General features: G+C 45.8%; 2 protein-coding genes across 2 annotated transcripts; both read left to right on the top strand.

Annotated features, from left to right (window-relative positions):
• The first annotated feature begins 308 nt into the window (after positions 1 to 308).
• LOC143300681 (uncharacterized) lies at positions 309 to 6,342 on the top strand. The gene is made up of 2 exons (XM_076614526.1): positions 309 to 808; positions 5,696 to 6,342. The coding sequence occupies exon 2, from the start codon at positions 5,712 to 5,714 to the stop codon at positions 6,198 to 6,200; it is 489 nt and encodes a 162-aa protein (XP_076470641.1). The 5' UTR covers positions 309 to 808; positions 5,696 to 5,711; the 3' UTR covers positions 6,201 to 6,342.
• Positions 6,236 to 14,529, top strand: LOC143300817 (uncharacterized). Its single transcript, XM_076614745.1, has 4 exons — positions 6,236 to 6,347; positions 7,081 to 7,322; positions 8,086 to 8,229; positions 8,900 to 14,529. Exons 1-4 carry the CDS (start codon positions 6,236 to 6,238, stop codon positions 9,038 to 9,040), a joined length of 639 nt encoding a protein of 212 aa, XP_076470860.1. The 3' UTR covers positions 9,041 to 14,529.
• Positions 14,530 to 15,988: the final 1,459 nt, after the last annotated feature.

Genomic DNA, 15,988 nt, shown 5'->3' with positions numbered 1-15,988 from the left:
CCCATCCACACCCCTACTCCGGTTCACGTCCACCCGTCCACCCCGCCTTCCGCGTTCCGAGTCCACCCGTCCACCCTGCCACTCCGCGTTCCACGTCACCCCGCCACTCCGTGTCCGCGTCCACCCCCCTACTCCGGTTCACGTCCACCCCGCCACTCCGCGTTCGCGTCCATCCCCCTACTCCGGTTCACGTCCACCCGTCCACCCCGCCACTTTGCGCTCCACGTCCACCCCGCCACACCGCGTTCCGCTTCCACCCGTCCACCCTGCCACTCCGCGTTCCGCGCTTGCGTAACCCTGGCTTGCTCTTGCCTTGCGACTCTTTGAAAGGAGCTCTCTCATGGCCGGATGTGTGAAAAATAATTATTAAAAATCAAAATCTAATCGTGTTCCTTGCCACCTACAGCGGTAAACTTTATATCAGCGTGATCAGTATGATTTATTCTATTTCATCGTGAAAAGAACGGTTTTGTTGCACACATTTGACCAGTTTTGAATCTGCCCTGGACTCTTTGCTGGCTTCTGTCAATCGCTGCTGCCTCATTGCGGGTGGACGGGGCAAGGCGACTTCACAATACCGGGGAACGAATTGCGCTTCTTCTTTTTTATCAGCCGTTGGTGCACTCTTTTCTCTTCTCATTCTAATTTTCTTTTTCTTTTTTTCCTTGTGCATTACTCTGTGTGCGACACGCATTCCTTACCTAGGATCTGGAGAGGTGTGAGCGCTACACAAATACAGCTTACCTGTGTGGAAGGGAGTTGACTTGTTTCGGCTCAAGGTGTACCTGTAGCTGCATCCAACGGACAGGTAAGTGTACTTCGTTCCTTGTCTGATTTCACATTTATGGTTTTTTGTTCACGATAAGTGATTCAAGACAAGAGTGCAAGTGTATGTGCATGTGTGAGTGAGTGAGTGTGTGTGTGTGTGGGTGTGTGTGTGTGTGTTTAAGAGATCTGTCAGTGACTGACCTCTATATGTTCTTGGCCTGTGTGCGGGGATTCTTGTCTATCCTTTAATTTAGTAAACTATTCAGTTAATTCTTTTGTACCGTCCCCTTACATATCACTCGGGAACACGGCTACATGCATATTGAACAAACACGGACACGTCTTCGAAAAGGGAAGCTCCGAGCTCGTCCTTACACTGTTTATTTTACACATGCACACAACAGCAATGACAGAAGAAATGTTCAAGACTGGCATAGCCTTTTAATCCTGAATATGCTACACAGAACACACTGACACTACAGAACAAACACACAGTTGCCTCGGCGTTTTTTTAAATTTTAAATTTTTTTTATGAATAATTAATAATAATGAATAATGTGTTGTATTACATTGTGTTGTATTGCAATGCGTTGTGTTGTATTGTGCTGCACTGTATTGTGAACGTCAAAACCCAGTGCATACATCGCACAGAACAAATAAGTTCACAACAAAACTCAAGCTTTCACCTCAGCCAACTTCCCCTGCCTATACAGTTCATTCATTTTGACACTGAAATGGAATCATATCTTTCAAACACATGCACAAGCGCGCGCGCGCACGCACACACACACACCACATGAAATTTCAGTGACAAACTGACAACGAGGAATGGGGGAGAGAAAGGGGTGAATGTGAACTGTTTCACGTGTTTGTACTTGAGAGAAGGAGGAGCAAGACTTCCCTTTTCACTCTCAGTCCACCTCCACCCCCCACACTCATTACACCCCCTGGGCCGCCACCCCCCCCGTCTCCGTCATTTCACTGTAGATATATATATATTCAAACCATTCAATGACATGTGAGCTTGTATGAGAAAGGTCGAGGGATTACAGTTTTGTGTGAGGGACACACAAACACACACACACACTCTCTCTCTCTCTCACTCTCTCACACACACTCTCTAAAATCACTTTTCAGTGAACAGACGTTGAATTAATGACTATCACACACACACACACGCACACACACACACACACACACACGCACGCACGCACGCACACACACACACGCACACACGCACACACACACACACGCACGCACACACACACACACACGCACGCACGCACACACACACACACACACACACACACACACACACACGCGCGCACGCACGCACACGCACACACACACACACGCACACACACACACACACACACACACACACACACACACACACATTCCCTTCTTCCTGGTTGTCTTTTCCACTGACTTCTGTCTTGATTGACAAGTCTTCCTCTGAATTACTGGATTGTTGTCTTCCTCTGAATTACTGGATTGTTGTCTTCCTATGAATTACTGGATTGTTGTCTTCCTATGAACTGATTAACAGCTGCCTTTATCTTGATTGACTGACCACTGTATTCCTCTGGATGGATTGATTGTCGTCTTCCACTGGATTGAGTGAGTGAGAGTTTACTTTCACTGGATGGATTGAGTGTTGTCTTCCTCTGGATGGATTGATTGATATCTCCCACTGAATTAATAATTGAGTGTTGTCTTCCACTGGATGGATTGAAGGTTGTCTTCCTCTGAATTGGTTGAGTGTTGCCTTCCTGTGGATGGATTGATTGTTTTCTTCCTCTGGATTGATTGATTGATATCTCCCACTGAATTAATAATTGAGTGTTGTCTTCCACTGGATGGATTGAGGGTTGTCTTCCACTGGATTGATTGAGTGTTGTCTTCCTCTGGATGGATGGATTGATTGTTGTCTTCCACTGGATTGATTGAGTGTTGTCTTCCACTGGATTGATTGATTGTTGTCTTCCTCTGGATGGATGGATTGATTGTTGTTTTCCTCTGATTTGGTTGAGTGTTGCCTTCCTGTGGATGGATTGATTGTTCTCTTCCTCTGGATTGATTGATTGATATCACCCACTGAATTAATAATTGAGTGTTGTTTCCATTGGATTGATTGAGTGTTGTCTTCTCTGGATAGATTGAGTTTTGTCTTCCTGTGGAATGGTTGATTGTTGTCTTCCACTGGATGGATTGATTGTTGTCTTCCACTGGATGGATTGATTGTTGTCTTCCACTGGATGGATTGATTGTTGTCTTCCTCTGGAATGATTGATTGTTGTCTTCCTCTGAATTGGTTGAGTGTTGCCTTCCTGTGGATGGATTGATTGTTTTCTTCCTCTGGATTGATTGATTGATATCTCCCACTGAATTAATAATTGAGTGTTGTCTTCCACTGGATGGACTGAGTGTCGTCTTCCACTGGATTGATTGAGTGTTGTCTTCCTCTGGATTGATTGAGTGTTGTCTTCCTCTGGATTGATTGAGTGTTGTCTTCCTCTGGATTGATTGAGTGTTGTCTTCCACTGGATGGATTGATTACTATCTTCCTCTAGATGGATTGATTAATATCTTCCACTGGATTGGTTGAGTGTTGTCTTCCACTGGATTGATTGAGTGTTGTCTTCCTCTGGATTGATTGAGTGTTGTCTTCTTCTGGATGGATGGATTTATATCTTCCTCTGGATGGATTGACTGCTGTCTTCCTCTGGATATCCTCACTGGTCTTCTCCTTCTCCTTCGTTCGCGGGCTGCAACTCCCACCTTCCCTCGTATGTAAACGTGTGGGTTTTTTACGTGCATGACCGTTTTTTTTACCCCGCCATGTAGGCAGCCATGCTTCGTTTTCGGGGGTTCACTGGTCAAATCTAGCTGGTCATTCTAGGCTAGCTTGAAATGACCCTCATTGGTAAATTAGGCCCAGTTGGAACTGACTCCATTTCCCCTTCTTAGTTGACATAAAGGTCCAGTGAAGAAAGGAGAGGCCACATTAGCCAAGCTTCGTATGACCCGGGGATAACTTCAACCTAATGCAAATCGACCCCCGCCCCCTTCCACCTAGTAGATGAGGACCACCCACTTCTAGTGGGGGAGGGGGTTATGATGCTCAACTGGCTAGAACGATCCTCCTACCTGCACCTGCCTCGCCCCTCTGAAATACAATTTTTATATCATTTATTGTCTTTGCTTTATGCGTTCGGAGGTGGTGGTGGTTGGTTGTTTGTTTATATATCCCGTTTTTTTCTGTGTGTTTTGTGTGTGTGTGTTTGGGTTTACTTTTTTTTTGGGGGGGGGGGGGGGGGGAGGGGGTTGTTTGGGGTGGGGTGGGGGTTCTAATCCGGACTACCTCAGCATCTTTACAGACGTCAATGTAATCAACCCCTGGGTGAATTTGGACAAGTCAGACCTGACTTCACCTCCCCCAGCTGAGACTCAAAGTTGTAGTGGGGAGGAACTTGAATACAATGCAGACTATTGAGTAGGACTCCCGCACCTTCGCTTCCATTACGTTGTGACGGGGTCTGTAAAGGTATGCTCAGAACGACCCCTTTTTTTTATACACCTTTCAATACTAGAAGAAAGCGGGTAATCTAACGAAGGGGAGGAGGGGTTGTTGATCTCGACTGGCCACAAATGGCCATGACGGTCATTGAAGGCTGGCCAGGAATGACGCCTGGGTATGATCCACCAGAGGATAGAACCGTAGGGGCCGACATCAGTATGCGCACATTACAGATCTACAGTACACAGGGAGGTATTCTGAACTGTCACTCAAGGATGAAAGACGTGAAAGCAAAGAACGAACAAACACACCGTGTTGAGGCTAGACGTTTCAAGCTTTGCTGCTGGTATTGTTTGTATGTTTGTTTTTCAATGCAAGGTTGAAGTGGAGGGAACCAGGATGTTGACAGAGTGAGGCGGGGAGTAGTGGGGGAGAGGGGGGGTGGGGTGGAAGCTCAGGTTTCGCCATTGACCCGTAAAACCGTGTCTCTCACCGCAGCAGTAAACGGGTTGTGGGGGGTGGGGAGAGGGGTAGGTGATGGCCGGATAGATGGCTGGACGGAACGGGAGTGTGGAGAAGAAGCGGGCGGGGGAGGGGGGGGGGTTGGTACAGAAAAACCGACAGACGAGAATAAAGGAATAAAGAGACACACATCTCAATAAATAATTTCCTCTTGTCCCAGGCGTTCGACCCAGGGAATATCAAGAAACGCAAACTACTTATCGTTAACCAAGCGCTTCCACTTCCATGTTCCATTTCTTTCCCTTTCTTTTCTTCTTCCTTTACTCCATTCTTCCTTCCTCTCTCTGGCCGACGTCGGTCAGATTGATCTCTCAGCTCCGGGCTTGATCCCTGAAAACGGAAAGTTCTCCTCCTCTCCTGTTGTCTCTTGCTTCTACACTGGCACATGCACTCTTAATTTCGGGAGCGGGGTTTGGGGAGGTGTGTGTGGGTGGGGGATCCAAATGGCCCTGTATTCAGCATGTAACAGGACCAGCCATGGGAGACGCCCTTGAACAGTACGACGGAAGAAACCACCTCGTTCGAATCCGCTGGGTTTTTTTTCCAGAGATGCCCTGGCTGGACGGAAGACTGACAGATCTACTGTTGTCGTGTCGAGGTTTGCTGTCAAAAAGCTTAATGGATGGACGTTCAACACCACACTATAGTCTGCGTCCTTTTGTTTCTTGTGTATGCGCGTGTGTGCGCGTGCGTGCGCAAACGCTTTGTGTAGGAGTTAATGTGAAGAAGGGTGTGAGAGAGGGAGAGAAAACTTAGGTATGTGTGTCCGTGTGTGCATCTGAGTATATACGCGACCCCTTCCGTGTGAATGCGCACACATGTGCACAGGTAGGGAAGTGAGCGAGTACTAGCTGATGCCGCTCATTGCTGTGCCTCCCATTGCAGGCTGGCCGGTCCCACCATGTTCCCCCTCAAAGGAATCAAGGGCACTCCCAAAGACGACGATGACGACATCTGTCTTCAGGACCACGACCAACAGAAGAGAGATGAAGACGACGACGACGACGACAGCCCTGCCTGTCAGCAGTCTGACCCGCCCCCCGGTGAGGCGCCACAGGGCGGGCAGCACCACCCTGCCACAGACCGGGGGCACGGGGAAGTCCTGACACGGGAACTTCCCGGGGACAGCAGACCGCAACCAGACAGTCCGCCAAAGACATCCGACTCTCCGTGGGACGGTCAGGAGGAATGGGTCGACCACACCCAGGGGAAAAGGGGTGGCTACTACCAGGAGGACCAGACCCAAGACCGTGGCCACCCCCCCTCCAGGAATGACCAGGTACCAGAATGGCGAGGTTACAAGCGGGACCCAAGGCGGGATCAGCGGTATCCGGACGACCCACGCGAGGCGGCTGGTGCTTACTGGATCGGTCCAGAGGACTGGGCCTGACCAGAGAGAACGCTACGATCTCAGGTACGCTGGAGATGCCGGGTACGGGCTGCCCCAAGGGTTCGACGATCGTTGGAACGGCCAGAGGACTGGTGCCGGACACTACGACAGCCATCCACGTTATGACCCCGCACCACCACGTCAGGGGTGAGCTTGATTGATCACAGCTGTGCGGTGTTTGATAAAAGAACGACTTCATCCAACTTTCTTTCAGTGTGCAGAGTTGTTGGCGCGACAGGGGCAGTTCTTGTCATGGCATAGTCAACGTGTTTGGTAGTTCAGAAATACAGGATTCACACACACACACACACACACACACACACACACACACACACACACACACACACACACACACACACACACACACACACACACCGAGGAAGCTCGACAAAACGAAAATGTAACAAAAACACACGCATTTAAAAGATACGAAGAAACAGTTGTATTTATATTTCTCCGTTTTACCTTCCGTGATGTCTGCCCCCCTATTCCACGTGGCGCAGGAAAGTGGGGGTTGGATGGTGGAGGCGGTGGCAGGATTCCAACATCGCCTTGTTTTATCGTTGATGTTATTATCAAGTTCTGGCATTATTATGTATTTGCGTTTTGAAACCTGATTCTGTAGCGAGTAGGCACAGAGCACGAATCTCTTTCTCTCTCTCTCATGTGTGTGTGTGTGTGTGTGTGTGTGTGTGTGTGTGTGTGTGTGTGTGTGTGTGTGTGAGTGAGTGAGTGAGTACGTGTGTGAGTGAGTGTGAGTGTGTGTGTGTGTGTGTGTGTGTGTGTGTGTGAGTGAGTGAGTAAGTGTGTGAGTGAGTGTGAGTGTGTATGTGTGTGTGTGTGTGTGTTAACATGATACACATACGGACATGTCCAGCAGGGATCAGACCCCACTTCCAACAGACCGCCATCCGTTTCCCGCCCCAGCGACAGTCACAGCACTGGACCACGTTCACCACCACAGCCCCACCCCCAGCCCTGAGCCACCCGTCAGCCACCTTCCACAACCCCGCTGACTGTAGTCGCATCGTCGTCCATACGTCACAGCCACAAGGGACAGAGGTGACGTCACAGCCACAAAGGACAGAGGTGACGTCACCCAACCCAGGCGCTCCTGTCCTTGTCAGTGTAAATACTGTTTGTACTGAAAAATGTTAGGGCCTTATTTTTTTTTTCTGTCTTTCTTTCTTCCTTCTAAATTCGGTTTTCACAACCAAGCATGCAAGCAAACACGCGCGCACGCGCGTACACACACACACGCACACACACTCACTCACACACACACACACACACACACACACACACACACACACACACACACACACACACACACACACACACACACACACACACACACACACACACACACACACACACACACACACACAAGAGTGCTATACTTTTGTTGAAAACTTCGCTTTGGACATGTTAATCATGACCTTAAAGTATATGAAGACAATAACCATTGGCATTAACACTGGCAAATACAAATAGAAAATACAAATAAATGTTCAGTTCAACTTTAACCCTAAAAAAAAAAACTGGAAAAGAAAAGAAAAAAGAGCTTTATGTACAGATGGACAATTGACGCATTCAAAAAATATACCAGTAATTTTGTACACATATGCAGAGAGAAAATAACTTGTATTCCTAATCTTTATCACGCTACGATTCTTCTTCTTTGTTCGCTCCTTCGCTCCTACGTTCACTCGTATGTACACGCGTGGGCTTTTACGTGCATGACCGTTTTAATCCCGTCATTAAGGCAGCCATACTCCGTTTTCGGGGTGTGCATGCTGGGTATGTTCTCGTTTCCATAACCCACAGAACGCTGACATGGATTACAGGATCTTTAACGTGCGTACTTTTGATCTATTTTGGGCAGGTTGCGGGCGCGGTGTCTGGTCGTCTTACAGAAGAGAGCACAAAGCCGAACATCTCTCTCGTCTACCTGACTATTATCGGATCTTTCATCACAATGTTCTGGTGTCCGTGCTTCGGCATTCCAGCTTTGGTCGTCTCAATTCAGGTAATAACATAGAAACATAGAATCCATTGGTCTATGTTTGTTTTTCTGTTGCTGTGTTTTGGAGGGTTGTTTTTCATCAGTTTACGTAACCTGCGGTACGTGTGTGTGTGTGTGTGTGTGTGTGTGTGTGTGTGTGTGTGTGTGTGTGTGTGTGTTTTGATGATAAATCTAGGAAGTGGAATAGGCATGCACGTGTTAGTTTTACAACCAGTCCTCAGGACAAAGAAAACATCAAATCAAAATATTCACAGAAATATCAAAGGAGTGTTAAAGTGCATACATAACATACGGACACACTCGTGTACATAAATAAATAAATATACGTGCAAGTGTATACAGCCTATTCATAGTACCCGCCTGCACGACCAAAAAGTGTGCATATACACAAGATAGTAAGCACGCAAATCATAAACATACTTGGATATAATCAAATAGGTTCCGACAGAAACAAGAGAGAGAAAAAGTGATGGAGAGAGAGGTGAGTGGAGGGAACCAAGAATGAGGGGTGTTCGTGCATGTGAGTATGTGTAAGTTGTATGTGCGTGAATCGTGCTGGTATAGTGCGGATAATTTTTTTTTTATGTGCACGCGTGAATTGGCGCGAATGAACTTGAGACACGGCAGTATTCCTAGAGCTAGACAATGTTCGCTGTGTTGTTTGTTTGTTCAGGCCCTAAGCAAGAGCAGTGGGGGCTGGTATCACGAGGCTCGAATGAAGCTGTGGTGTTCCTTCGCGCTCATCATTGCCTCTGGTTTCGTCATTATGCCTTTTATCATACCTTTATTAATGGTCGCTTCCAGTTCTGGTTAACCATCAGCCTTCCGCACACACACACACACACACACACACACATACAAACACACACACACATACAAACACAAACACACGCACACACACGCACACATACAAACACAAACACATACACACACACACACACACACACACACACACACACACACACAGAGGCACACACACACACGCGCGCGCGCGCGCGCACGAACACAGGCGCGCGTACACGCACACAGACACACACAGACACACACACACATATATATACATACACACACACGTATGCATGTATGTATGTATGTATGTATATATGTACATTATTCGACATGTCCATACCTTGGATGTGTCGAAACTTTGACAGTCGATTTTTCTAAAGGGAGACATCAGTTTGAATGTGTTAGATACATCGCTGTTGTGCTGACAGACTTCACCTGGCGACAATGTTCGATAGTGACATATGTAAATATCTTGACACATCTTGTCAGTACTGTAAACAACTTTGTAAACGCCCAGTATCTAGGATCCCCCACACCAATCACCACACACACACACACACACACACACACACACACACACACACACACACACACACACACAACCATTTTGGCTTAAAAAACTGTGCTCAGGATAGCAAAGGAAAGGACATAAAATTTTCGTAAATTAAAGATGACGCTGTTTGCTAGAACCCTTTTGCGCTACAAAGAGGTGCAGAATTGTATCTTGAAATAAAAATAGAATGTCTGCGTAAGTTGTGGATGCGTCACTAAAAAAACAAACAAACCCAAGTGCGACCATGTCGCCACACCCCATGAAGCAGTGTCTTGTTTCAGCAGCTGGCGTTTTGTCTCCAGCTGTTTGCAGAGAAGGGTGGGTATGTTCCTGGCCATTCAGTCATCCACGTCAATGCCCGTCACCAGCAGAACGCTACCGCGAAACAAACGTTATTCACTTGAATTTAAACTCTTGGCATTGGATCATACTAATAATATCGTTTAACTAGAGGCCGGTTCTCCCGCATGGAGTGAAAGTTTGGTCAAAGATTACTGCTGGCAAGTAGCCAGTAATTGTATGGTGAAAGAAACTAAGGGACTGGGGCCCCGACCCAGTAAACGCCAATCCCCATCTTTCGGGTAAACCCTGGGCAAAAAGGGAGCGGGTGCTTAGTTTCACTTTCACTTTCTCAAAGGAGGCGTCACTGCATTCGACCAAATCCATATACGCTACACCCACATCCGCTTGGCAGATGCCTGACCAGCAGCATAATCCAACACGCTGATGACTAGAAACTCAGTTTGATTTTCCAGTCAAACTTGGGAGAAAGGGCGAGAGCGGGATTCGAACCCACACCGTCACGGACTCTGTATTGGCAGATGGGCGTCTTAACCATTCTGCCACCTTCCTCCTTAGAAGGCAGTTTGCAGCATTATCACTATGATGGCCTCTCTTCTTCTTCTTCTGCGTTCACTCGTATGTGCACGAGTGGGCTTTTACGTGTATGACCGTTTTTACCCCGCCAGGTAGGCAGCCATACTCTGTTTTCGGGGGCGTGCATGCTGGGTATGTTCTTGTTTCCATAACCCACCGAACGCTGACATGGATTACAGGATCTTTAACGTGCGTATTTGATCTTCTGCTTGCATATACACACGAAGGGGGTTCAGGCACTAGCAGGTCTGCACATATGTTGACCTGGGAGATCGTAAAAATCTCCACCCTTTACCCACCAGGCGCCGTCACCGTGATTCGAACCCGGGACCCTCAGATTGACAGTCCAACGCTTTAACCACTCGGCTATTGCGCCCGTCACTATGATGGCCAGCTCCCACTGTTGTATGTGATCCATGGTGACATATCCAAACACCCACAGACAGCATCCTGGTCGTGCTGACAGTTCCAGTTTGGCTGGCCATGGAGCCAAGTATCTCGGCGGCTGTGATGGCCAAACCCACCTGGGCTGATCATAGGGGGCAATTCTACCAACTGGTTGTGGTCCATAGAGACAATAGTTATCTACCGACACCAATATTGTGATCGTGCAAAAAAGAAAAAAAGAAGAAGTCATTTTGAAACGTTATATGCGTTGCTGTTGCACTTGTTGGTTCTGATTTTCTCTTTGATACAGTTAAACTGTTCTTAGTTTTTATTTCTTAGTTTTTAGTTTTTAGTTATTCATTTATCTATTTAGTCATTTATTATATATTCATATATTTACTTATTTATTCATTCATGCTGTATACTATTCTTTAATACGTGAAACGTTCTTAGAGATGTGTCAGTCTACTTTTATGTGATATCCTTGAATACTGAAGCATATACATGTGTATATTTTATGTTTGTATAGCGAGCAGTACCCACATCCACACGTCAAGAGTTAATTCAGATTACTGGAACTCCACCCCCTCCCTCATCTCCAGTTTATTTCTGTCCCGCTGTTCACAAAACCTATTTTCAAAATATTCAATCGGAAACGGTCGATGAAGGAATCTCTGTAAGTTCACATGTTTTGAAACCGATTCACTTAACACCTACCCCTCCTCCTCTCCCCGCTCACTCTCGCCTCCATTTCTCAGGTAGCTGTGCGAGGCACATTCCAGCCTCTTGATTTGAACGGAATAAGACATTTTTCGGTCTGTTGTTTGATTCAAAATTCCCCCTTTTTCCTTCACTGGTGACGGCGATGTCTGTGACAGGCACACTCAAAACTTGCAACAAATGTCCCTGCCAACTAGTGGGCAGTTGATGTTTTGATTGTGTGGGAGTGCTTCCTTCAGTGGTCCTCAGTTCTCTTTCAGCTGGCAGCCAGGTGCTGTGTTCGTAATGATCTTGTGGATGATAATAATAATGATAATGGATACTTATATATATAGCACACTATCCAGAAATCTGCTCTAGGTGCTTTACAAAAACGCTTTGCTAACATAAAACATTACATCCATGTTACATACACACACCAAAATGTGACTACACACACACACACACATACACACACACACACACACATGCACACACACGCACACACACGCACACACACACACTGCATACATACATTTTAACAATACATGTGTATCTAACAGCTACCCTAACACATACGCACACATAGGCAGGCACAAACTTACATAAACTCACGCACACACAATACACATTCATATACATGCATGTAGTTATGTACACATACATATGTATACACACATAGTCAAGCACAGCTAACGCAAAGGAAGTGGACCTGCCACAATTGAACTGAGGGAAATGTTGGGTTTTGAGACGAGATTTAAAAGATGCGAGGGAATCAGAATGACGGAGGTTATTAGGGAGCTTGTGATTATCTGCTGGAACCGTACGTATGGACCATCACTTCGTTAAAGGAGCTGCAGGGACTTTACAGAGCGATGGCTCACTGGAATCACAGAATCTCCCACCGCTTCCCTTAGCTCCTTGTGGATGTCTGTCGTTTAACATGTGTCAAAAATCAACACGGGGTGATTGTTGACACCTATTACACTCACTCTTGGAAACGCTAAACGGCATGGCCTGGTTTTATTGAAATATTTTTAATAATAACAGATCAGATCAGATAAGACGTAAGCAATAATCATTTCTTCGGTCAAGCAACACCACACAGAAAGAGACATTGTTCAGTCAAAACGTGTGTCTCGACAGGAAGTTCCGTTTAATCAATCAGTCAACCAATCAAAGATCGGGATCGTGGAGAGCCTGTGCAAGATTTCCGCCTGATGGAAAACTCCTTTTGCCAGGCTTGCTTCATCAGCCGCAGCTTATCTGATCATTATCGCCAATAATAGTCATTATTGACAAAAGTAGCAGGAGTCGTATTCAAGGATGTTTCTTGTGTATGTATATATGACAGCTACATGCAGGCTTGACAACAATAGACAGTGCTGCCGCCATATACATACATATATATATATATATAGATAGATAGATAGATAGATATATATATATATACACACACACACAAACATCGCACACCATTACCATAAAAATTGTTGTCACGGCTCGTGGCGTTTGTTGTGCATGTTTTCATGTGCAACTCTCTTTTCCTTCCCTCCTTTCCATTTGTCTCTCCCTTCTCCCCCCCACCCCCTCCTCCTCCTCTCTCTCTCTCTCTCTCCCTACTTCCCTCTCTCCTTCGTGCGTATGCACGTGCATATCTGGGGATATGTGTGTGGCATGTCCCTTCTCCTGAACATTTTTTTTTTTTTTTAACTCTGAGCCGAGTTCCGAAATGTATGTAGTTTGGAGAGAAAGATTCCCCTGGGCTGTTGATGCCGAGCTTTGAGGAGAGACGGGTCACCGTTCCAGCGTGTGTGCTGTTGGGTGCCGTCAGTGAAGTTGTGGGGCGTTTTCCTTGTCACCCCCATCTTCAGTGTTGGTCTGTGTGGTCCTGTGTTTCACCCTGGGCCAGTGGTGTGCCTATTTACCTGGTGACAGGTGAGGGAGTTGTGTGTTTGTCTTTGTAGTGCTAATTAATTTTAGTGATGTGACTTGTGACATTTGTTGACACCAGAGTGAGTTAGGTTTTGGTTGCTTGTAAGGTTGGGGTGATGTTTTTTTTTTATTGGAAATCTTTTAAATCCACTAGTCTTTTATTTCTAAATATTTGGGGGGAACTGGTAAATATGTTTGCGTTAGATGTGTTATTTTGCCATATATTCAGCTTGGATTGTTCTTTCAATTTGTTTTCTTTATAATGAAAATTGTCTAACTGCAGTCTGTACATTTTCCCAAACATTTTGTGTGTGGAAATGCGGTATGGTTGTGATAACGCCTCACTGGATGTTTCTGTTATTCGAAACAAGCATGGTGGATACTGAAATATTATTGCCGTTTGTGGTTAGTCGTAATGGACGCTTTGGATTGTGTGTTGGTTTAACCCTTTTAGTATTGGGGAAGCTGTAACAAACGGTTCAGATACTTTTCACGGCGATAGCTTTTGTACGCTGGTGGCTTATGTAAAAGGTTATCCACTTGCTCTCTTGTTTAGTGTAATGTATATTGCTTAAGGAGGGGCTGGGGAAGGAGGGTGTACTCTTTTGTAACCTGTAAAAGAGGCATAGTCTTCAAAGATGTGGGAGTGGGTTGTTACAGATTTTCCTGTGAGTTCCCCCCCCCCCCCAGCCCTCACCCCCAACCCCTCTTCCGTGCCACTGCCTTCGACGGATCTCCAGGACAACTCTAGAACGGTCCGTGTCCACCCCAAAAGTTCCTCACTCCCGCTCCCACTCCACACTTCCAACGTACCCTTTCCCACTTTCCCATTGCCCCTGTCATCCCGATCCTCTCCCGGCCATCGAAACTGCAAGCGTCGTCCGTCTTCAGCTGTCTGGATGAGTCTGAACTCTGGCAGCGTAGCTGAGCTGAACTGGCGCTGCAGCTGACTGTGAAACTGCAGAAGAATTGTGCTGTGGTTAGACAGGGGTTATATATTAGAATGCTTTGTTTTGTGGCGTTTACGTATTTATGTATTTTTCCAATGATCACAGTAAAAAGAAAACGAGCTGAACTTTTGTCTCTGTGTTTGTGTTGCCGGGACGTTAGGTAGTCTGGGAAGAGATGGGGGTACATGGGCAACCCCTTACGGGTTGTGACAATAATAAATAAATGTGCTATAGCACCCAGCAGAATTGTGTTTGTGGGGGGGCCGGGGCGCTCGCGCGCTCGTACAATATCAGTGTACCTTTTTTCTTTGTTTCTTTTCTTGTTCTTTTCCTTTTTAGTGGAGACCTCTGGCCTTAATACCAACTCTTTGTTTTCTTTTTTTTTCTTTCCTTATGTTTTTACGTTAACTATGAAATTATTAAAGTTGTTTTTTCTTACATTCCTCTTGGATCTGGGGCACAGCGCTAATTCCAGGCTGAAAATAAGACATTCAAATACTCAACACCATAACTATACATTATGAAGCACGAAGATCAGCACTTATTTCAGAAAATGAGGTGGGTATCTAATGGCCCAGAGGATGTTAACTTCCTATTCTACTATTGTCTTTTTCCTCCTTCTCTCCCTCCACCCTCATTTTCTTCTTCTGCTTGTTCTGATTTTTGTTATTCGTTTTAAAATTATTTTCAATTTGTGTGTGTGTGTGTGTGTGTGTGTGTGTGAGTGTGTGTGTGTGTGTGTGTTGAGGGAATAGTGAAAAGCTTCTGTGTGTGTGTGCGTGTGTGTGTGTGTGTGTGTGCGTGTGTGTGTGTGTGTGTGTGTGTGTGTGTGTGTGTGTGTGTTCTGGGTGTAACAGACTAACTACCCCATGCTTGGTCTTACTCCTGTGTCATTGTGGACCAGCCCCGAATGACCAATGGGTCAGTTGTTAATGTCGTCAAGTAATACTAATGACGTACATGCTTTTTCTTTGTTTTCAAACTGAGAGAAACAACTGCTTCGTGAAATGAATGTGATTTGTTTTATCATCCCTATATTCACGCTTGTCTGTTTATGTTGTTTCAGTTAGTTCTGTTGTGCTCACAAGAACCCGTTCACTTCGGGCTGAGGCCTGAATGTGAATAAACATCTCTCTCTCTCTCTCTCTCTCTCTCTCTCTCTCTCTCTCTCTCTCTCTCTCACACACACACACACACACACACACACACAAAAACTGACAAGCATAAACACCATTCGTTTTCAAATTCGTGAACTAGTCAGCTTTACAACGGATGGATGGGTGGATAGACAGACAGACAGATATAGATAAATGAACAGACGGACAAAGGCAAAGTGATTATTTTTTTCAAGCTTAATTTTCCATGCATATGAATTGAATTTGTGATGCGAGTGAAAATTATTTGTTCATGCCTTTGAGCCGTGAACTCTATTCCGATTTTATGAATCAATGAATTTTTGGTACGTGCCAGTTAAATGGTAAACAGGTAAACATTGTTCTCACACGACAAATGACAAGAATAAAAACAAACAAAAAACTTGGCATTGATTTGAAATCAACTACTGGTGCGATGA

The sequence above is a fragment of the Babylonia areolata genome, chromosome 26, assembly GCF_041734735.1.
Source record: "Babylonia areolata isolate BAREFJ2019XMU chromosome 26, ASM4173473v1, whole genome shotgun sequence".
In the NCBI taxonomy this organism is placed as follows: Eukaryota; Metazoa; Mollusca; class Gastropoda; order Neogastropoda; family Buccinidae; genus Babylonia; species Babylonia areolata.
This window is presented reverse-complemented; position numbering and strand designations above follow the sequence as displayed.